At 57.7% G+C, this 19,072-nt stretch overlaps 6 protein-coding genes across 6 annotated transcripts; 2 read left to right on the top strand and 4 right to left on the bottom strand.

Moving 5' to 3' along the window:
- Positions 1-1,270: 1,270 nt before the first annotated feature.
- On the bottom strand, positions 1,271-1,976 carry B0H18DRAFT_1117829 (carbonic anhydrase; the record flags this gene model as incomplete). Its single annotated transcript, XM_048033657.1, has 3 exons — positions 1,271-1,667; positions 1,716-1,810; positions 1,860-1,976. 3 exons carry the CDS (start codon positions 1,974-1,976, stop codon positions 1,271-1,273), a joined length of 609 nt encoding a protein of 202 aa, XP_047894862.1.
- Positions 1,977-2,548: 572 nt separating this feature from the next.
- Positions 2,549-8,418, bottom strand: B0H18DRAFT_1156431 (ABC transporter; the record flags this gene model as incomplete). Its single annotated transcript, XM_048035776.1, has 23 exons — positions 2,549-2,854; positions 2,934-3,017; positions 3,081-3,150; positions 3,207-3,281; positions 3,323-3,408; positions 3,526-3,757; positions 3,790-3,870; positions 3,929-4,160; positions 4,219-4,355; positions 4,413-4,599; positions 4,659-4,681; positions 4,734-4,784; positions 4,848-4,952; positions 5,006-5,033; positions 5,087-5,107; positions 5,166-5,282; positions 5,338-5,721; positions 5,802-6,156; positions 6,185-6,337; positions 6,397-7,154; positions 7,197-7,228; positions 7,852-8,341; positions 8,393-8,418. 23 exons carry the CDS (start codon positions 8,416-8,418, stop codon positions 2,589-2,591), a joined length of 3,993 nt encoding a protein of 1,330 aa, XP_047894861.1. The 3' UTR covers positions 2,549-2,588.
- A 615-nt stretch (positions 8,419-9,033) lies between these two features.
- Positions 9,034-12,046, bottom strand: B0H18DRAFT_999798 (DEAD-domain-containing protein). The gene is made up of 12 exons (XM_048045590.1): positions 11,870-12,046; positions 11,267-11,787; positions 11,065-11,207; positions 10,885-11,001; positions 10,759-10,829; positions 10,590-10,698; positions 10,126-10,533; positions 9,796-10,049; positions 9,559-9,724; positions 9,364-9,468; positions 9,206-9,290; positions 9,034-9,172 (listed from the first exon to the last, which is right to left on the bottom strand). Exons 2-11 carry the CDS (start codon positions 11,712-11,714, stop codon positions 9,243-9,245), a joined length of 1,869 nt encoding a protein of 622 aa, XP_047894860.1. The 5' UTR covers positions 11,715-11,787; positions 11,870-12,046; the 3' UTR covers positions 9,034-9,172; positions 9,206-9,242.
- Positions 12,047-12,228: 182 nt separating this feature from the next.
- On the top strand, positions 12,229-14,185 carry B0H18DRAFT_243386 (uncharacterized protein). The gene is made up of 8 exons (XM_048037257.1): positions 12,229-12,397; positions 12,448-12,548; positions 12,606-13,029; positions 13,091-13,165; positions 13,620-13,769; positions 13,819-13,943; positions 13,997-14,024; positions 14,084-14,185. The coding sequence occupies exons 2-7, from the start codon at positions 12,528-12,530 to the stop codon at positions 14,003-14,005; spliced, it is 804 nt and encodes a 267-aa protein (XP_047894859.1). The 5' UTR covers positions 12,229-12,397; positions 12,448-12,527; the 3' UTR covers positions 14,006-14,024; positions 14,084-14,185.
- A 739-nt stretch (positions 14,186-14,924) lies between these two features.
- B0H18DRAFT_999770 (uncharacterized protein) lies at positions 14,925-16,935 on the bottom strand. The gene is made up of 10 exons (XM_048045589.1): positions 16,893-16,935; positions 16,759-16,815; positions 16,660-16,700; positions 16,531-16,605; positions 16,411-16,482; positions 16,192-16,347; positions 15,937-16,119; positions 15,732-15,861; positions 15,542-15,669; positions 14,925-15,477 (listed from the first exon to the last, which is right to left on the bottom strand). Exons 3-10 carry the CDS (start codon positions 16,675-16,677, stop codon positions 15,016-15,018), a joined length of 1,224 nt encoding a protein of 407 aa, XP_047894858.1. The 5' UTR covers positions 16,678-16,700; positions 16,759-16,815; positions 16,893-16,935; the 3' UTR covers positions 14,925-15,015.
- A 119-nt stretch (positions 16,936-17,054) lies between these two features.
- On the top strand, positions 17,055-18,934 carry B0H18DRAFT_999764 (uncharacterized protein). The gene is made up of 3 exons (XM_048045588.1): positions 17,055-17,169; positions 17,224-17,696; positions 17,717-18,934. The coding sequence occupies exons 1-3, from the start codon at positions 17,142-17,144 to the stop codon at positions 18,479-18,481; spliced, it is 1,266 nt and encodes a 421-aa protein (XP_047894857.1). The 5' UTR covers positions 17,055-17,141; the 3' UTR covers positions 18,482-18,934.
- The last annotated feature ends 138 nt before the right edge of the window (positions 18,935-19,072 follow it).

The following is a 19,072-nucleotide window of genomic DNA, read 5'->3' as shown; positions in this document are numbered from 1 at the left end:
CTCACGACAGTCTATCGGGAAAGAACTCCTTTTGGGAACACCGGTACTGATGTGCTACTGGGCCGACGTTTGGGCTGCAGCCTGCTGCGTAGCCCGGCGAACTCGGACGAGCTCGGACTCTGTCTCGCTTGCGTGCGCCAAGCGTCGACCGACCGCGGTCCCAATTGCGATCAGATCGCGTTTTAGAGTTGAGCAACCCAAGAGCGACGGGCCCACTTGCGAGCACACTACGAGGATATCCTCCACCCGGACACCAAGAGGACAACATTCTCCTTCTGACCTCAGGCCGGATACGCTGGGTACGTAGATGCGCTGGACGACATCTCGCGCAGTACTCGCCGGCGCGCTCGGGTGAAGCGGCAACGGCCGCCACCTTGCGTGTCGTCTGACGAGTCGACTCATTCAGGCTCTAGCTCAAGATCAAGCTTTCTGTGTCCTACCTCGACGTTCAGAGCCAGTTACGGCCTCTCATGGTAGGGGTTGACTTACGTGCTGAATGGCCTTTCGTGGACATGCGAGACACTGACAGCTTCACTGATCCAGCTCAAGCTTCAGGGCGACTCGGCGGCGTGGTCGTGACGCTAGTTGTTCAGGAAGCGTTCAAGGTGGTGGGTCAGTACGTTACAGTTCTGTCTGAACCAGGCTTGTTGGACACGCCAGCCGCTGTTATCCAGAACCTGTGCCAGAGTGCGATCTGTTCAGTACTTCAGTTCTTACCCGTCTCAGCCTCGCCTCAGGCGCCCCGTGTGTGCGTCGTGCGATAGGCTTTGGTGGGTCCCAGGGTTACCGTCAAGGCCATGCCATCATCATGTCTCTCCCCGTCATATCCCGTTGGCATCGTTGCGTTCCGTGAGTTTTCGCGAATGGTTGTCATAACAGACTGGGAGATGCTGACCAGCTCGCTGCGCTTTCCTAGACCGCAGTTGTCCCGGGCCTCGGCCGAAGGCATTGATGTTACCGCTCCACCCTGGTCTTCCGAAGCGTTCTGTGCACAACATAATTTTAGCTCGAAACAGTCTCGAAACCGGTGAGATTTCATATTTCGTCTGACCGGGTACCACAGGATCCGTCGCCGCCACTCGGAAGGAGGAGATCCCGTTTGCCGTTCGACGTCGACGTCGTGCGCAGGCGAGGCAAGATGTCGCGGACATTAACATATATTACAACTTCCTCGGTTGAAGTCTTGAAGGTATCATTATGCTAGGTTTATCACTCTGGGTCCTTTGGATATACCGAACAACGCGCGAGCCAGTGGCAGGCAGCAAACGGCTCAGATGCCCTCCTTGCCGACAGTGATCCTGAGATCCTTCAGACGGCCCTTCTCGATCTCGTAGACCCAGCCGTGGACTTGCACGTCCTTGCCCTTCGCCCACGCGCTCTTCATGACGTCGGAGGCGATGATGTTCGCGACGTTCGCGCGCACATTCAACTCAACAAGGTCCACTGCGCTGCAGCGCTTCTCCTTCGCGATCGCGACGAGGGGCGCGAGCCAGCGCTCGAGGGGCGTGGAAGGGGGCCCGGCCGGCGGGGATGCGTTCGCAGCGGCAAAACAGGCCGCGGCGCCTCCGCACTGCGTGTGCCCAACCAGAACAACGTGCGAGACTCCGACGTGGTGCACAGCGTAGGTGAGCACGGCCAGCGCGTTATCGTCCTCCAGGCTGAATTGGCTGTCGGGCGCGTCAGAGCGGGCGCGCTGGGAGGGGGCTGTCACGTACTTTGCGACGTTGCGGTGGACGAAGATGTCTCCGGGCTTGGACACGGTGAGGACGGACTCGGGTACGCGGGAGTCGGCGCACCCGATCCAGAGCACCTGGGGGACACCGTCAAGTCTAGTTGGGACACGCTCACCGGCCTCGCACCTTAGGGGCCTGCCCCTTCGCGCACTCTGCGAAGAACCCGGGCTCTGCCCGCTCGACGTCGGCGGCCCACTGGGCGTTGTTGGCGAGGATGCGCGCGAGGACGGGGTCTTGGGACATGGCGGGCAGAGGGGGAGGACGTATAGGGGGGTGTTGAACGGTGGAGATATAAATACTAGGCGGTTGCCGCTGTTCCCGAGCAGGGAGGCAGGCACTGCAGTGGTCCATCATGGCGGCAGCCAACAGCGTCCGAGACGGCGCGCGACTGCCCAATCGTAGGGCCGATCTGCGCGCAAGCGCGCCCCTCGCGCGTCATCGTATCGCGGTCACATGCTCGCCGTTCCCTTATCGGGCGACGTGGCGGCCAGTCGTTGTTCGGGTTTATAGGGGCCGTGCAGTTGCCGCCGCTGCCCGGCTGCGTATGTACGCGGGGCTCCCGGGCTCCCGAGGCCAGGACCGCCTCCAGAGGCCTCCTCGGGCGCAACAGACTGCGAACCGGGCCTGCGCGTTGCCATCGCCGGTATGCTCCAGATGGGCATCAGAAACCATGCCAAACTCGTCTCACTGCCAACGCACCGTCGGAAATAGAAGAAGTCGCCCCGGTGCCAATATTGCTACATATCTATCAGTCGTCATACATACATCGGCCTAGTGTCTATATGTTCATCACTGTTTGACGTTAGTATTCGTGCATGACAGCCACTTTGGGCCTGTGTTTTCCCGCGCGTGCTATCAAACCTCGTCAACTTCAGTGCCAGCCTTTTCGTCGTAGTCGCTGTGCGTGCTCATCGGTGCCTCTACAGACACCCGCTTCTCGTCCACCATCCGCGCCTTCGCCGCGTACAGAATGTCCTCCAACGTGATCGTCGACCGCTCGCACATTCCGCGGAAGATGCCGTCAGACATCCTGTAAAGGTTCGCAGGCGTGTCGAACTCTGCGATGCCGCCGGCATCCATGACGCAGATGCGGTCGTAGCCAATGATCGTCCGCAACCGGTCTGCACGGATGACGTGGGCGACGCCCCAATATTGATTAACTGCCACTCGGGAACGCGGAAGACGAGGGCCCGGACTTACGCGCTATGCACAGGATCGTCCTGTCCCGGAACTCGACTGCGATCGTGTCCTGAATCTTCCGATCCGTTTCATAATCCACGGATGCTGAAAGGTACAATGACATATTCGTGAGCACTCTCCCCTGCCGAGCATGCGAGTGTCACTTACCCGTGGCTTCGTCCAGAATAAGGATCTTGGACTCCTTCACGAGCGCGCGGGCGAGCGAAACGAGGGACCGCTGCGAAAGATCGGAATCAATTTCGCTACCACCCTTCGCATCGAAGCAGCTCTCACCTGGCCAATGGAGAGATTGCCACCCTCGTCTTCGATGGGGCTATCGAGCGAGAACCGGTTAGAAGTGTTCACGCTCTCTTCAGTTCCGTCTATCGAGCCCGCTTGCGGTCCTCCACGAGGTACGCGCGCTTCAACGCGTCCCACAACCGCGCATCGTCATGGTATCCAAACGGGTCCAGATTACTCCGCAGTGTACCAGAAACTGTCAAGCCCGTAACGTAAGTGCCGCATAGATCGACATGTCAATAAGTACTACAGAGAGCTAAAGCGAGCATAAGAATGAGCACTTTGAAATTCGCCAAGCTCGTTAGAGCGCGACTCACAGGATCCTGAGGAATGATCGCGAGGCCCTGGCGCAAGTCGCCCAAGCCCAGCGTCGAAATGTCGACACCGTCGATGACGATCGAGCCCGAGGTCAGCTCGACCAGACGGTACAGCGCCGTCATGATCGAGCTCTTGCCTGCGCCCGTACGCCCCACGATGCCGACCTTCTCGCCTGGACGGATGGACATCGACAGGCCCTTGATCACCGCAGGGAGCTCGGGCCTGTACTTCAGCACGATATCGTTGAACTCGATCGCACCGACGGGGGCCATGGCGCAGGCGGCGTGCGGTCTGGGAGGCTATGCGGAGACTCCTGTTCCAGCTCGTTCGCGTAGTAAATCTACGATTCGGAGGGATTCTTAGGTCTCATCGGCGCGGACGGCAGCAAATGCACTCACGATACGCTCGACGCTGTTGAAGTCGTTCTCGACTTCCGCCGTCTGTCTCACCAGCCACCCAAACGCCTGCTGGACGCTGATGATGTAGCTCAACACAACACCCATCTGCGAGGGCGAGATGGTGTAGCGCGAGGCGACGGACAGGATCGCCACTACGAAGGTGAGGATGATGCCCATCATGTCGAGCCGGATACCGAGCCATCGCTGGTTCGTGACCGTCAACCAATAGGCACTACAATTGGCTAGTTGAGAGAGGCAGTAACTGGAGAGGACATACAGAGGGTACGTACCGATTCTCGATGTCGACGCGCTTCCTGTTGTCCGCCAAGAACCGCGACGTCTCGCCGTACGCGCGGATCGTGGCCAGACCAGAGAGCGACTCCGAGAAGTGGCTGTAGAGCGACGAGCGAAGGATGGCATCCAGTCGCTGTCCAGGTCAGGGCTACTCAATAAAATTGTATTCAGGAAAGGCTGATGTACAAACCTTCAACTCGCGGGCGCTCGCGCGGTAGAAAAACGCCGCCCAGACGTAGCAGATGAGGACCGCGCCGACGGCAATGAGGAACCACGGGATAACTATGCCGATTAGAATGATGGCGCCGACGATGGTTGCCAGTGTCGAGACAAGCATCCGCATAGAGTCGCTGAGCAAGTTATCAACGGTGTCGATTCTGCGGCAACGAACTCGTAGCTAATACCGAGACGCTGGGGCATACGCACCTTTGCGAACCGGTTCATGATCCGACCCAGAGGCTGGATCACCTTCAGTCCAGCGCGCTGATTTCATGTGTCCACAGTTGCTCACCGTAGTCTCGAAGAATGACATGGGCGCGTACATAACCCTGGTTAGTGCGTCCTGACATATCAAGCTTATCAGCATCCATTCGTCAGCGAAATCTATGCCCCGTTTGACACGCACATTATGCAGCTTCTTTGACGCAATATACGTCAACAAGGCGAAACATAAGCCTACGAAGAAGAAGGATATTGCTTGACCAACGCCGAGGCCCGCGTATATGCCCATCTGTACGCAGCATGATAAGACACTGAAGGTCGGGAAAGCACAGCAGTACTCACGTAAAAGCCCGATCCATACGGCCATTTGCTGAGACCTCTGTCAGCACACTCTTATATCACGACAATGCAGATGATACGTACTTCTCTTCCCAGTAGACCAGCCTGAAAGACGATCCAGTCAGTCCCTCCTACACCCGTCGCATATGGCAACCCAGCTCACCAATACGAGCTCATAACCTGAGTGCCTTGCAGCAGGGCGACCGACAGGATGAGGAGCGGAACCAGGATCTCTCCCCGTCCGGCATGCATGTACTGTCGATAAACCGCGCCGTTCACGCTCCCGTGTTCCGCTCCTCCGCCTGCATCATCGTCGCCTTCCCCACCGCGGCCACCTGCTTTCGCCCTTGTCCTTCTTCTCCGCCACCACCTCTTCGACCACATCCTCTTCCTCCTCCTCCCTCTTCTCCTTCGCGCCGAACTCGCGCACGAACCGCGAGAACTCCCCGCCGCTCTCAAGGAGCTCCGCGTACGTCCCGCGCTCGGCAAGGCGCCCGTCGACGACGGTGCAGATGTAGTCCACCTGCGGGAGGAAGTGCAGCGCGTGCGTGACGAGGATGCGCGTCGTCCCCGCGGGCGCGTCCAGGAGCACGTTCTGGAACACGCTCCGCCCGACGTGCGCGTCGAGCGCGCTGAGCGGGTCGTCGAAGATCTGGATCTCCGCGCCGACGTAGATCGCGCGGCAGATGTTCAGCCGCTGCTTCTGCCCGCCGCTCAGGCTGATCCCCCGCTCGCCGACCTCGGTCATGTCCCCCGCGGGGAGGAGCGCCAGGTCCGCGTCGAGGCACGCGGCATGCACCGCCCCCCAGTACGCGCCTCGTCGAACGCGCGCCCGAAGCAGATGTTCTCGCGCACGGTTGCGTTCTGGATCCACGCGCTCTGCGGGCAATACGCGATGCTGCCATTGAACGCCACGCGCCCGCTCGTCCGGCGCATCTCCCCGATGATGGCCTGGAGGAGCGACGTCTTCCCCGAGCCGACGGGCCCCACGATCGCACAGAGCTGGCCGCGCGGGATCGACAGCGTGATATCCGACATGCTGAAGATGCGGTCGACGACCTTGGGTGTCTGCGCGCCGGAGGTGGGTGACGAGGGCGAGGGCAGACCCTTCTTGCGCTTCTTGTTCTTCAGGCCGCTGAAGGCATTGGACTTGGCTTCTTGGACGTCTCGGGCTCCGGAGACGGCTCTTCCCAGGTAAGGACGCGTCGACGACGTCGACTGCCACGGGGAGTGTAGGGTCCTGGAGTTGCGTGTCTTGGACTATCTCCGCCTCGAAGACGCCGTACAGACGTTCGATGGCGTTCTGGGCGTCGGCGGTCGAGCTGATGGCCAAAGCTGCAACACAACATGCGGTTAGCAACATGACAGGGAAAGAAGGAACAGCCGTGACTGACGCAAGAACATGAGCGGCATGCGCAGCAAGTTGAACAGCGTCAGGCTCGAGAATATATCCGCCGCGTTCAGCGAATGGCCCGCCAGGCTATACACGATGAAGCTCAGCACGCTCGCCAGCGTCGGCAAGCTGATCGCGATCGCGTTGTTCGCGCTCCTGATCAGCAGCAAGTTCCTGATGTAGCCCATCTCCTTGCCCCGGAGCTCCTCGACCTTGCGGAGGTACGGCACCTCCCAGCTGAAATACTTGATGATCTTCATCCCGCCCAGGAGCTCCTGCAGCAGCTTGCTCCGCTTGTCCGTCCAGCCCATGCTCTTCATGCGCAGGCGCATCAGGCGCCGCATCGCGAGCGTCTGGAGCGGCGTGCACAGCACGAAGAACGCGAAGCCCGCGAGCGCGCTGGGCCCGAGGTTGATGATGAGGATGACGAGGCAGATGGCCATCTGCACGGGCGCGGTCAGGCCCATCTGCATGAACCCGCAGCAGAAGTCGATGCGCGAGACGTCCGTCGAGATGTGGTTCACGAGCTTGCCGTTCGTGAGCACCGTGCGCGCGCGCGTCGTCAGGCGCAGCGAGCGCGAGTAGATCGCGGTGATGAGCCCGCCCCGGAGGAGCACGCCCGTGCTCGTCGCGCGATAGAAGAAGTGGTGCGTGCAGAGCGAGGTCAGGACTTGCATGAGGAGCAGGCCGATGGCGAGACCGACGCCTCGGCCGATTGGGGGAATCTCGTCGTAGGCGCCTGCTTGGTGTGCACTGATGCTATATTAGCCAAGGTCGAAATGACAGAGGTGAGGTACTCACTAGTAGGAAGTTGTACCAAAGCTGATCAATGCCTATGACTTGACGTTAGCATGCTACTTGCGATGTTCAGGCGATACGGGAGCAATATCAACCACAAGTCTGGCATGTCCAACTCTCGTGAAAGATGCCAGACTGGTAGCGATCACACTAAGCTATGAACTAGATTGAACTGATTATTGCGATACACGGGTTGCATCCCATGACGGCCTCTGTCCAGAGTGATAGCTAACCTGGAGTGGTACTTGTCAAATGGGACAGACAAGACTGGCGAAGGCGTGCGTGATCAGCCTAGTGGTTCAATTGCTTGGCAGTCGGCGCACAGCACGAAGCACCGACGATATCACGGATGACGCGATGTTACCACAACCAATCGGGAAGGTACCACTCTAACATGGACCAGCTATGTTTCACCTCTCTCTCTCGATCATTCAAAATCGAGAAGCACGCTCTGAGCGCCACCGTACGCTGTTCAAACCCGTGCCATAGAGCTGCGGACGTGCTCGAAGCTCGCCATGCATTGCGCGCGGAACATCACCCAGATAGGTATAAATCGATGTCTCGTGTTCCACCCACTGGCACGCGACATAACCATTGACAAGGCTGCGTGATATGAACAGAAGGAAAGTCCGAGGGACGTTCAGGAAATATGACGCACCTTGACCACCAACGGACTTAACGTAGATGTTATATCTGCAGAGAGCTTCAGGAGCCCTCCGGACCAGTACCACCACGCAATGCTGTCGTTCAATGCAAAGGCAAGACTCGCCCGTTGCCGTCCGTCCTTCTGTCTCCACCTTTTTTCTCTCTCTGGCCGGTTGCCTCTGAGCGTCCACCAGAGGGACCGCCAGCCAGGCTTGATCTCCCCTGCGGCGAGGCGGGTGTTGTACGCATCTGCGGCCTCTTGGCGGCGATCGAACGAAGCAAGGATCTTGTCGGCGATCACTTGAGAAGACCGGTGGTCTTGGAGTTTGTAGAGATCCGTGTCCTCGAGGGGTCTTGCGTAACCAAGTCCGAGGAGGCCAGTAACCCAGCCGAAGGTGAGAATGTCAACGAAGTTGGCCGTTGCCTCCGGGATGAGGTCGGCGTCGTCTAGCGAGGCTTTTGGCGGTGGCGGGTCGATTGGCACGCCTGGCACATGCAAAAACCTGCAAATAACGTTGAAGACAGCACTACTGAACACGACGTGGATCGCTTACCTGTTGAATCGTTTCTGGGAGGCCATGACGGCTAGGCGTATTCGCGCGTGCGCTGCAGGACGGGCGAGCCAGAACGAGAGTCAGGGAGGACGGCGTGCAGGTTGCGTGCATGACTGGCGATATACGATATTGGGAGGAGCGCAGGTTGGTGGACGATTACGTTCCGCGCGGCGCCTCAGGGGGCTCCTCCGGCGGCAGCGCGGCCTGCTGACAAAATCGCCCGGAGTGACATGCCCCGCCCTCGATCGATCCCCTCGATCGAATCTCGCCGCCACCCCGCCGCCGCCACCACGAACCGCCTGGCCTGCACATACATGCACCCATCCGCCTCTGTCAGCCGACCGTCAGCAGCCGCACCACCACGGCTACATCACAAACCAGAGTACGCACACACCCCGGTGCGCCTAACCCGACTGTCGGCCCCCGTGGTGACACCGATTCACATCGGAGTCTAGACACGAGCCGCAGATAAGTGAAATACTTACACACGCCGCAGCCTCCGGCCTTGAACGGCATGAGATTGTACCTCGACGGCAATTAATTGCCTGCGGATGTTGTCCACCGTGCCAGAGGCTATCGGTTGATTGACTGGAACCTGACTCGCACAAGTACGCCAAACGCCACCGAGGACATGATCCAGAGTTCAACCGCTATACTTCAACCCAAGTACAGGACTCCGAAACTAGCAAAGTGCCCCGGACCTTCCATGAATGGCAGACCTCCGTGAGACGGCAGACGAATGCACGCCACGTACAATGAACTTACGTGGCACCGGAGACGGCTGCAGGCTCCCTGCGTCACTGCGGGATTACAGGATCCCATAAGAAGTGACGTTCGCAGAGTCTGCCAATCAGCCGGCTCCCCGTGCATACGCTTCTTTTAGTTGCACAAGCGCCTTCTGCAAGACAAAACAGCCACGTTCAGCACGGCGCGCTGAAGCTGGGGGGGAAGATGAACGCGAGCCGGCGTACCTCGTATGCGGGCTTCAACCCATCCACGTCCTTCTCCGCGACCCGCATGCGCTTCACCTTCTCCAGGTGGTCTACGCCCTTCAACATTGTCTTGAAGTAGCGCGCCTGAACACGATCAACGTCAGTACATTCGTCTGATGAGCTCAACGGGACGCGGGTCCCAGAACGCCACAAAGGAAAATAGTGGCGACTGACCTCTTGCTCCTCGACGAGCGTCCATGCATCTCCAGCCCGGCCCGCCCGCGCCGTCCGCCCGACACGGTGCACGTACTTGCGCATGTCGACCGGGGCATCGTAGCTCACGACGTGCGAGACGTGGCTGATGTCGATCCCGCGCGAGATCAGATCAGAGCACACCAATCTACACACCCGGCGACCCGAGAACATCAGCCCCGCCTTGGTCAGACAACTTGAAAGGGCTGTGGAACGCACATGTGGATCTCCCTATTCCTGAACCGCTCCAGGATCGTCTTGCGCTCGCCCGGGCTGAGGTCGCTTGAGTACGCGCACGCGACGACGGCCTGCTCCGCGCGGAGCGCGGCCTCGAAGAACCCGAACAGCCTGACGAGCCGTGTCGTCGACTCCGCGGACTTGGTGAACACGAGCGCGTTGACGACGTCGTGCGCGTGCACGAGGTGGAAGAGCATGAGCGGCTTCTCCGCAGACGAGCAGACAAGCATGTGTTCCTGAGCGCGTTCAATGCCACGTCAGCCACATTCCGTAGATGCAGACTCGGAGACACGAGAAATGGGACATACGCACCGAGAGCGTCGCGGGCATGCTGTACCTCTCCATCACGAAATCCAGCACGCCCTCTCCGCCCTTCTCTCCGCCCTTGCCCTGGCCTTGCACGACGAAGTACTTCGGCTCCCGCAAGTTCAGCGCCGCGATCTTCGCCGGGTCGCGCGTGAGCGTCGCCGAGAAGAGCAGCTTCTGGCAGGACGACTCCCGCTTCTCATCGACGTCGGTGCGCACGTGCGGCATGCCGTGGAGGAGGTGCAGGGACGCGGGGGAGAGGGCGTCTGCGCGGGGGATGTCGAGTGTGGAAGAGGGGTTGGGAGACAGAGAGGTGGGACCTTCGGGGACGGGTGGTGGACGGGTGGCAGAGAGGACTTGGGCGAGCCAGTCTTGGAAGGATTGAGCGAGGAGGCGGTCGGCCTCGTCTATTACCTATCAGATCGTGTACCATTAGCGAATGAAGGAAAGTAAGATTAGACGGAACATACGAGGAACCGGAGGTGTTGCAGGGAAAAGTTCGGCGTGCCATTCAGATGGTCCATGAGGCGGCCGGGCGTGCAGATGAGCACATCGACCTTGCTAGAGCCGCCTTGCATGCTGTCATTCTCGTGGATCAGTGACAGAGTGACAGAGACACGGAGATGACTTTGTACGCACTCCGGGGACCTGTCAGCAATGAGTTGAGCCTGCTCATGGGCGAAGGAGTGCTGGCCAGTTGCCGTCGCAATCTGTTCGCACAACTAAGCTCCATGCAACGCTACTTCGACTGGGTAAAAGTCCTACCTTGAGTCCTCGCCCTTTTGCCACTGCCTCAAATGTTTCGCGCACTTGTGTAACGAGATCGCGCGTGGGGAGCACGATAAGCGCCCGCAAGCGAGTAACAACACGTACTGAGAGGATCTAGCGTAACGCACTTGATCAGCCATTTTCGTGCTGCCACAGAGTGAGCGGTCATGACCCTACCTCGACGATGGGCAGGACATACGCCAACGTCTTTCCGCTACCTGTCGGCGCGGAGACGCAGACGTCTCTCGGCGGGTCATACGGCAAGTAGAGTGCCTTGACAGAGTCGGGGGTGAGCAGAAACGGGACGACTGCCGTCTGAACTGTTCATCACGAGTCAGGTACCCTCGACCATGATATGCAATGAAGGCGCTGCACGGACCAGCAAACAACTCCGTCACGCCTAGTTCCTTCAGTCTCTTCCGCATTTTCTCATTCAAACCTGTTCCTCCGTCGTCGTCAGACGCAGTAGGGAACGCGTGCAATTTCGCAGGGTCGACGAGCTCGGCCTCGACGAGTGCCTTATCGAGCCCTTGGAGGGCGAGCGTCTGTCTCGAGGGCGCGTCGGGGCGCGTAGGGAGGGGGAAGGCAGGGAGGGCTGCTGGCGGTGTATTGGATCTACGGCGTGGTTGAGGGGATGCTTCGCGAGGTACGGTTTCTTCATCGTCTACGGGCTGCGCGTTCTGTTCTTCCGTTTCGAGCTTCCGCCGCTTTCGTGGTCGCTCAGTGTCCTCCTTCTCTTTCCGCGACCCTTTGCCCCTCGCTCTCTCATTCGCTTCAAGATGATGCCCCTCTTCGACGTCTGCAGGTCGCGAAGAATCTACAATCATCTCCTCGACCTCGCTCTCTTCCGACGATCCCTCATGGCCCTCCGCATCGGAACCAGACCCGGGAATAACGAGTGGGTGCCGATCCCGCTTCGCAGCTACATCCGGCGCTGATTGAGGTTTACGCTTCTTGCGCCTCTCCTTCTTGGCCTTCAGGTACCTCTGCTTTGCTTTCGTTTTCTCCTACGCGCGAACGCCTTGAGGGCGGGAGTCATATACCAGCTGCACCGAACACACCTTGGATTTAGTCTGCGGAGGCTCGTCCACCGCAGCCATTGCTGTGCAAGAGGATGCTGTATTCTTGCTTCAGATATAACGTCTCGCCGTGATAATATATGTGGCTTCTAGGCGGACTTTGTTCAGATGACGGAGTGGTGCATTTGCGAGGTCGAGGTCGAGCAAAACTTAGCCAAGGACTCGGATCAGCCACCATTCGATGCTTGGCGCCAATATTGAGAAGATCCCCGGGCCGGGCCGGTGAGCCGATTCCTCTTCTTGGTCAGCAACGGGGACCGCGCCTGCAGGCCCCTGCGAGGGAGACTCATGGATGGCTCATGGAGTCCCGCTGGGTTCCTCGCATCGGTTCTGCAGTCGACTCAGAGTCGACCAGCACGACAGATTCAGCTCCTCCGCCAGTAATCTGCCTCCTCTTAGTGACTTATGAGACAAATACGGATTATTCCTAGGTGAGGGCTTCAAGCTAAGCTTCTGCCAGAATTGCTAAGATGAGCCAAAGATGAGCAGCCTGAAATCACATATACGCGACAATTGACTCGGTGCGAAGTTATCACTTCTTGGGGAGACTGAGAGTCGCACATGGACAAAAACCAAATTATCGTAGGTCTGATGTTCCCTGTCAAAAATGCGCTGACTCCTCTGATTGTTTTATGTCAGTTCAGTGAACTAGTGCGTCTTGAAACTAACCTGCTATACTGGCCCTCAGGCGTTCTTGGGAGGGCTCTAATAACTCGACCATGGCCTCGACTTCGTGAAGACGTGACTCCGCCCGCTCTTCCGCCGTACGTCACCGATGCGTGCCGCCAGGTGCGCGTCCAGCACTGCCTGCCGCCCGAGGTGCACTTCCCGACGCTCAACGCCAGCTCAACGCGGCCTCGGCTGTGTCGTCGCGCCACGCGGCGAACATGGGCCGTCACGCGTCATGGCGTTGATAAACCTTGCCGCGAGAGGGCCAAGAGGGCCAGCTTGCTTCGGAACGAGCCACGCGTGCGCGCAGTGGTACTGCTGTGTGAGTCCACCAAAGCGGCACTTCTGACTCTCCGCCGCGAAACCTCTCTCCTGGGCACTCTCGCCATCTCAGGTACGTCGCCGTTCCCATGTACTATCCAGTGTGAGTTCGCCCAGACAGCTCATTTAATGAGAGGTCATTCCATCGATAGTCGGGGCGATCCATATGGAAAAGTATCAGCGGGGACCACCACTGAGCGGAGTGCGAGGTGAGTGATCAGCGCTCATCGTTATACGGAAATCTTGTCTGGCCGATGGGCTGCCGTTACAACGCCGTGGGCCAATCTTAACGGCCCTGACTGTGTCTCCACATTCTGAGACTATCGTTGCATCTCTTTGCTCTTTGCTACCGTTGGAAACAGGCAAATGTGCGAGAGCAAGCACAAGAGTATCTTCATGCTGCTCATTCTCATTATTTACATAAGTATGCCGTTGTCTTGAAGATGAGCGATCTGATGATGTCCAGATTGCTTGTACGGTGTCGTGGGCTGTATTGGTGGAGGCTATGTCATCGGACCCTCATCAGCTGATAGCGCTGGTTTGCGTCCAGCAGAATCAAAGCAGAACCACAGACAATCCCAGAGCACCACCATGAGCCAGGACAAGCGGCGATCCTTATCGCGACGCAATCTCCGGGAGAGACATCTAACCGTCAGTATTCAGTCTCAGCCGGGTTTCTCAATGCGGGAGACCTTAGCGTGGTCCACTCTTGCCGCCCTCAGACAAACCATGTGTGGTATGGTGCGCGCAACGCCACCGTCATTTTACAGATTGTATTGGCGTCTTGTGCCAACCGCACTCAATGCTCGGCTTGTAAGTGCGCTACCCAACTCATCAATAACTTTGCCCATGAATACATAAGGCAAGCAGAGATCACTGCGCTCGCCCAATCCCTCCAAACGCGTGTGCCGAGGACTCCTACAGAGTGACGTCCCCTCGGGTCCGATAGCCCGCGTACCTCTGTCGGAACATGTGCTACCAGGAATGGTCGGTGCCTTTTCATATCATGTGTGTCAAGTCCGCTCACTTTGAGACCATAGCTTCGGTAACCAGCACAGGGGATGTGGGGTGAGCTCTCTTGTTCATAGGCAATCTCGTTTATGGCCCGCCCTGAACACCTACCGAAGCATTTCGTCGTGTCGTATTACTCTGGCGTCACGATCGACTGTAATCAAGCCAACTGCAAATCGAGTTCCGCGCACAGGCACACGGCGCAAAACTGTGGTTGTCCCAGTGTGAGTAACAAGCCATCTTTCCTGACCGAGTGCGGGCTGCTCACGAAGATACACGACAGGAATACCAAGACCATCGTCGCGTTCAGAACCTCATACAGGAGCCTTGCGACAACTGCAAGGAAGCAGCATTGGCAGCCAGGGTAACAAGACGCTGGTGACATGACTAGAGTTTTGTCACTTCAAATCAAAGGGCAATCTCGTCTTCTCCGAGCCTGAAGATGTCGCAATGGTCTGTAGTGGGATGTAGCTGTATATTATGATATGTGAAGATTTCGCAGCAATCGCGGTCTTGTGGTGCATCGCACCGCTGGCTAAGTCGCCGGGGAGACCGGGGGAGTAAGTACGGCGGACCAGACGCAACGACTCGGATGGCCGAGCACGGAACGGAGGGAAAGCAGGATCAGAGCACTTCACTGCCGAAACCTCACCAGCGGACAAACTGACGCCCGAATCGGCTAGCATATGCCACCCCCAAAGTCAGACTGGTGATATGTCGCCTGGTCCTCAGTCCCCTCCGGCGCCGATTACAGACATGATGCAGTCGCTTTTCTCGTGCGTGTGTAAGTAGGCCGGGTTCGCTCACCGAGTCCCCATAACCGTTAACACTTAGCCGCGTCAGAATATGCACTTGTACCCCGAACGCCAAGTTATGGCTACAAAACGCGCTGTGATCATAACGCATCAGCCTATGTACTGAGTCTCAAGAAGGCCGATTCTGACGCGCTCCACACACTCTGGATAATGGCATTCTCATGGGGTAACCATACATCCGCAAAGGCATAGGTGTGTATAATAGATCGATACCGAGCAGTGGCACACCTAACTTAGAACCGCTTTCCTCCTCGTTTGATTGGCTGTCTGGCCCCGCGTTGAGGAATGGACTTGATCTGCGCTACTCGTCTCCGACGCTCAGCCTCGCTGTCGTCCTCATCCGATGGCTCGACGCGCTTCGTCTTCTTCGAAGGTGGTGGGCGTGGAGGCGACGAATCATCGGTGGACTGGTCCGCGGCCGCAGATGGTCCCCCTCGCCCTCTAGGTGAATTCTGACGAGACACTCTGGGACTAGCACGTGTCAAGGGATTTGAGCTAGCGGGACTAGAGCTCTTCGGGAGTTTCCTTGTATGAGCTTCGTCTGCTGCCCTGCCGGTACTCTGCGCAGGCTCATTCGGAGCCACTTCCGAATCGCTTTCGGGCTCGGTCTCGGAGTCATCAACCCCTTGCGCGACACGAATAGGCGGGTTCGCTGATGGATCCCTGAGAAGTGGAGAGATAGCACGAGAAGTCGGCTAGTAAGCCCGCGGGAGCCATGACATCAGCACAAGTTGACCACTGCCTGGAGATTATGCGCACGATAATAGGCGGCGAGGGCTCTCGGACTGGTGAAAGCAGCCTCTGTGGTACTTTGGAAGTAGCCCGTGACTTTGGCCGAATAGATGGCAGGTGCAGATCGGGCTTCGGTGCCTCCGAGAGGATCGGTGCTATAGTGACAGGTACAGGTCAGCCATCAGCGAGGAATGCTACTGACGAAAGGCACACTGACGAAGATCAGGAGAGAAGTTGAACATCGCAGTCATACGACGCAACATCGTTGCTGCGCGAGGTCGAGATATGGCGTGCTTGACGTGGGTGTCGATAGTTCGTCGGGCGGTTCTGCCAACCTTGTCAACTGTCTGGGAGTGGCGGTATTCAGAACGCGTCGATAAGCCAGGGAAGGCACATGATAGTGGTGATTGGCATCGACGTACCTTCTCCAAATCGGCTTCCGATAGTTCACTAACCGGGTCTGCCGAAGAGAACGCAAGGTGCGTGAGGCTGATCAGCGGCATGATGAGATGCTTAGACAGTATTTGGGCGGATAGAATTGGCCCGACGGCACATGTCTCCCACCGCCACTTGTAAGAGTCGCTGCCCAGCTCAAAAGCGAAGTCCTAGACGTAAGGATGAGACCATAGAACAGAATCTCAATCAAACGTCATTACTCACGGAGTAGTGCGTCTTACTACTTCAAATGTTAAGTCCGCGATACCCCCGATAGAATGTGCCACCGAAAGGAGCTCGACGGTTGCAGTTCGCCACTCATCTTCTTCCTGATCGTTTGAAAAGGAAGGAGCATGACGAGGGTTGCAATCTCTCCATCGTCTCGCGAGTTGATTGCTCTGCAGTACTTTGCATTACGAAGGTCAGCTCGGAAGCTATGTGTGTGGCGGAGATAAGCATACCTTCACCCCAGGCATTTGAGTATCTGTAACCAAAATATAACAGCAGAGATCCACCGTGGACGAGTAAAATTTCTGCCAGCTGTGAGCTAACGGAGTGGTCGACACAACGAAGTATCTGACCAGCATGTATGGAATTGACTTTTCGGAATCTATCTTGACAAGCCATTCCTTGTTCAGAAGCAATTTGCTGTGATCCTGAGTTACTGGCTAGTTCAAGAGCCCGAAGCGGTACACAATTGAGATTCGCACCTCTGAGAAGTACTCCATCGCAGTGACGTGTGGTCTGACTTCTAGAACTCAAAGCGTGGACTTCAGTTGGTGGGTGCCAATGGCTGAATGCCGCAGCACCTTCAACCGAATCTGCTGGGGACCTGGGGTTGTGTTACGCCACCGAACTGGAGTACTCTACGAAGAAAATCTTGAGTTCAATTTTGTCTGTGTTACGGCCGACAGATACCGCCACTGACGAATGGTGTACGTACAAGGTCAGATGAAGCCACAAAGAAGTAGTGAATGAGATCGAGTGCTACACGAGGCGCGCCACCGTCTTCGAACATACTTACCTACTCTGGAAGCTGAGACAAATAGATGGCAACAGCAGATCGTCAGATGACCCAGGATGACCCTTGCGTCTCTCACACACCCGTCTTCACCTGCTTCGACCTGGCTCATTGCTCTAAGTCTGCTCCTCGTTCTTCAACTTCTCGTCTGTACATAATATCCCCGTGCACATGGAGGAAGGCGAAATCAATGACCCTGGCACGTTCGACCGACCGAGATTATTGAACGATTGTACTTACCAACTGTAGACAGATTCTTTCGGGGCGGCATATTCGCCCGAGCTTGAATGGCCAGGCGATACAACTCCCGAGTCGTCAATATCAGTTGATACCATCCAAGGCCAGCCTGCTATCACTGCTTCCGGGAACCCGTATCTCCGCCCTGCTCCGTCGAGTTCGCCTCCGCCTCGGGCCCACCTTGACACGTCGTGCCTGCGTCTACTCGTGCAACGCAGCACGATCCTCCCGAAAAGACAGTCCCTGGCCGTGCTAGACGGATACACAGAGGCCCAGCTGGGTCGTGATGCTGCCCCTACAGGTAGCGAGGTGCCACGCATTCGCTTGAAGGAGATGGAGGTATCCAAACTGCACGCGACGATATATTGGGACCATGGGCGCCGTGAATGGGCGGTCGTCGACATGGGATCCAAACATGGCACCTTCCTTAGGTCGAACCGGGGCCCGGACGCTTCGACTTCGGCCACAGACGGTCAGACTACTCCTCATGTGACGGCCGCAGACGAGAGAGGCACGCGGCTCTCTGCACCCCGGTGGCGAGCATACCGCGTCGGTTGGCGCATCTCGATGCACTATCTGTCGGCGGAACGACGTTCATCGTCCATACCCACGAACAGGCTCCGTGCGCAGAATGTTCTCCTTCTGCTGAGACCGAGATTCCTCTTATCGACCAACGTACCCCGGACCGTCAGGCTGAGGCGAGCAGAAAGCGCAAACGCGACGCTGCTGAGAGGTCAGCCGAGAGCGACTATATAACCCCGGTACGCGACCCGAAGAGGGCATTGAATGACCTCCGACGGAACTTGCTCTCTCGTCATGTCGTCCCTCAGACTCCTGCTGCCCAGTCTCAGTATACGGATAGGAGCGCTCTGCGCCGTACTCGCCATCCTGATGCTGCACCAGTTTCTACGCCTAGTCGCCCTCACACGACTCCTGTCACTCGTGCTCCGCCGGTCAGCATTCCTGCTCCAACTCCCCGTCCTTTGATTTCTGCGCCGCCTGCACCGCTGCCTGACTCTAACATTGGTCACCGCTTGTTGATGAAACAAGGGTGGTCACCTGGTGAGAGCCTTGGCCGTGCGGGCAGCAGCGATGTCGCTCTAGTCGAGCCTCTTGATGTCAAAGGTAATCGAGGCAGAGCTGGGCTCGGAGGCGCGAAGCAGGACTATGGCAATCAACCATCTCCACCTGCGGCCGGCATCGACTGGAAAGAGGCCGGCAAGCTACGGCACTGGGACACGGTCAGAACAAGAGACTTGGATGGGCCTCGCTAGCTCTGCTATCCCTTGGAAGGGACGGGTGGCGAATCACGGTAGCTGAGCAGTATGGAAAGCCGTCAACGCTCTGCGCCTTCCCGCGTCGCGACTTCGCCAAGCAATCTCGCGAAGTCCTGACGGTGTTCTACACTGCACGATGGCGGTACTGCAGCTGGGTATGTGATCGTGTCCACTGTCCATCTGACCCAACATCAAGCTGGTATACTGTTATCGTGTTACAGAGTCATGACGAGGACGCTTCGGGTGATCCATCGTTGCCCTTTTAACATGATGACGCAAACGTGTATAAGCCATCATGTTACGGTCCGAATACATACCGTGAATCCCAATGTAACGTCTTGCCTACCCTCACGTCGACTTTCTACTGTTAGATGAACAGCTTGGAATGTATATCGCTTACGCTCGTGCAGCAACGCGTGCCCCGATAAGATTGAAATGCCATCATGACAGGAATGTTCAGCAACGGCGACTTTTGCGCACTCTCATTTGCTCCAATGGCCGCGGACTGTTTCATGTATGTGGGGCAGCGCAGGCGGACCCTGGGCGGACCTGCCGTCGCCCGACATGCGTGGGCCAGGGGCCTCGTGT

The sequence above is a fragment of the Fomitopsis serialis genome (assembly GCF_022376445.1).
Source record: "Fomitopsis serialis strain Sig1Antser10 chromosome Unknown B0H18scaffold_23, whole genome shotgun sequence".
Lineage (NCBI taxonomy): Eukaryota > Fungi > Basidiomycota > Agaricomycetes > Polyporales > Fomitopsidaceae > Fomitopsis > Fomitopsis serialis.
This window is presented reverse-complemented; position numbering and strand designations above follow the sequence as displayed.

What these genes read in the sequence shown, in the direction of transcription:
- B0H18DRAFT_999770 (XM_048045589.1), bottom strand. An exon ending in CGGACTTAACATTTGAAGTA is followed by an intron (nt 16,120 to 16,191) that starts GTAAGACGCACT and finishes CCTTACGTCTAG; the next exon opens with GACTTCGCTTTTGAGCTGGG. An exon ending in AGCCCTCGCCGCCTATTATC is followed by an intron (nt 15,478 to 15,541) that starts GTGCGCATAATC and finishes CGGGCTTACTAG; the next exon opens with CCGACTTCTCGTGCTATCTC.
- B0H18DRAFT_243386 (XM_048037257.1), top strand. Translation starts at nt 12,528, where the DNA reads ATGGACAAAAACCAAATTATC. An exon ending in TGGACAAAAACCAAATTATC is followed by an intron (nt 12,549 to 12,605) that starts GTAGGTCTGATG and finishes GTTTTATGTCAG; the next exon opens with TTCAGTGAACTAGTGCGTCT. An exon ending in ACCACTGAGCGGAGTGCGAG is followed by an intron (nt 13,166 to 13,619) that starts GTGAGTGATCAG and finishes GTCAGTATTCAG; the next exon opens with TCTCAGCCGGGTTTCTCAAT.
- B0H18DRAFT_999798 (XM_048045590.1), bottom strand. Translation starts at nt 11,714, where the DNA reads ATGATTGTAGATTCTTCGCGACCTGCAGACGTCGAAGAGGGGCATCAT. An exon ending in ATGTCCTGCCCATCGTCGAG is followed by an intron (nt 11,002 to 11,064) that starts GTAGGGTCATGA and finishes GCGTTACGCTAG; the next exon opens with ATCCTCTCAGTACGTGTTGT. An exon ending in GGTTGAAGCCCGCATACGAG is followed by an intron (nt 9,291 to 9,363) that starts GTACGCCGGCTC and finishes TTTGTCTTGCAG; the next exon opens with AAGGCGCTTGTGCAACTAAA.
- B0H18DRAFT_999764 (XM_048045588.1), top strand. Translation starts at nt 17,142, where the DNA reads ATGGAGGAAGGCGAAATCAATGACCCTG. An exon ending in AGGCGAAATCAATGACCCTG is followed by an intron (nt 17,170 to 17,223) that starts GCACGTTCGACC and finishes AACTGTAGACAG; the next exon opens with ATTCTTTCGGGGCGGCATAT.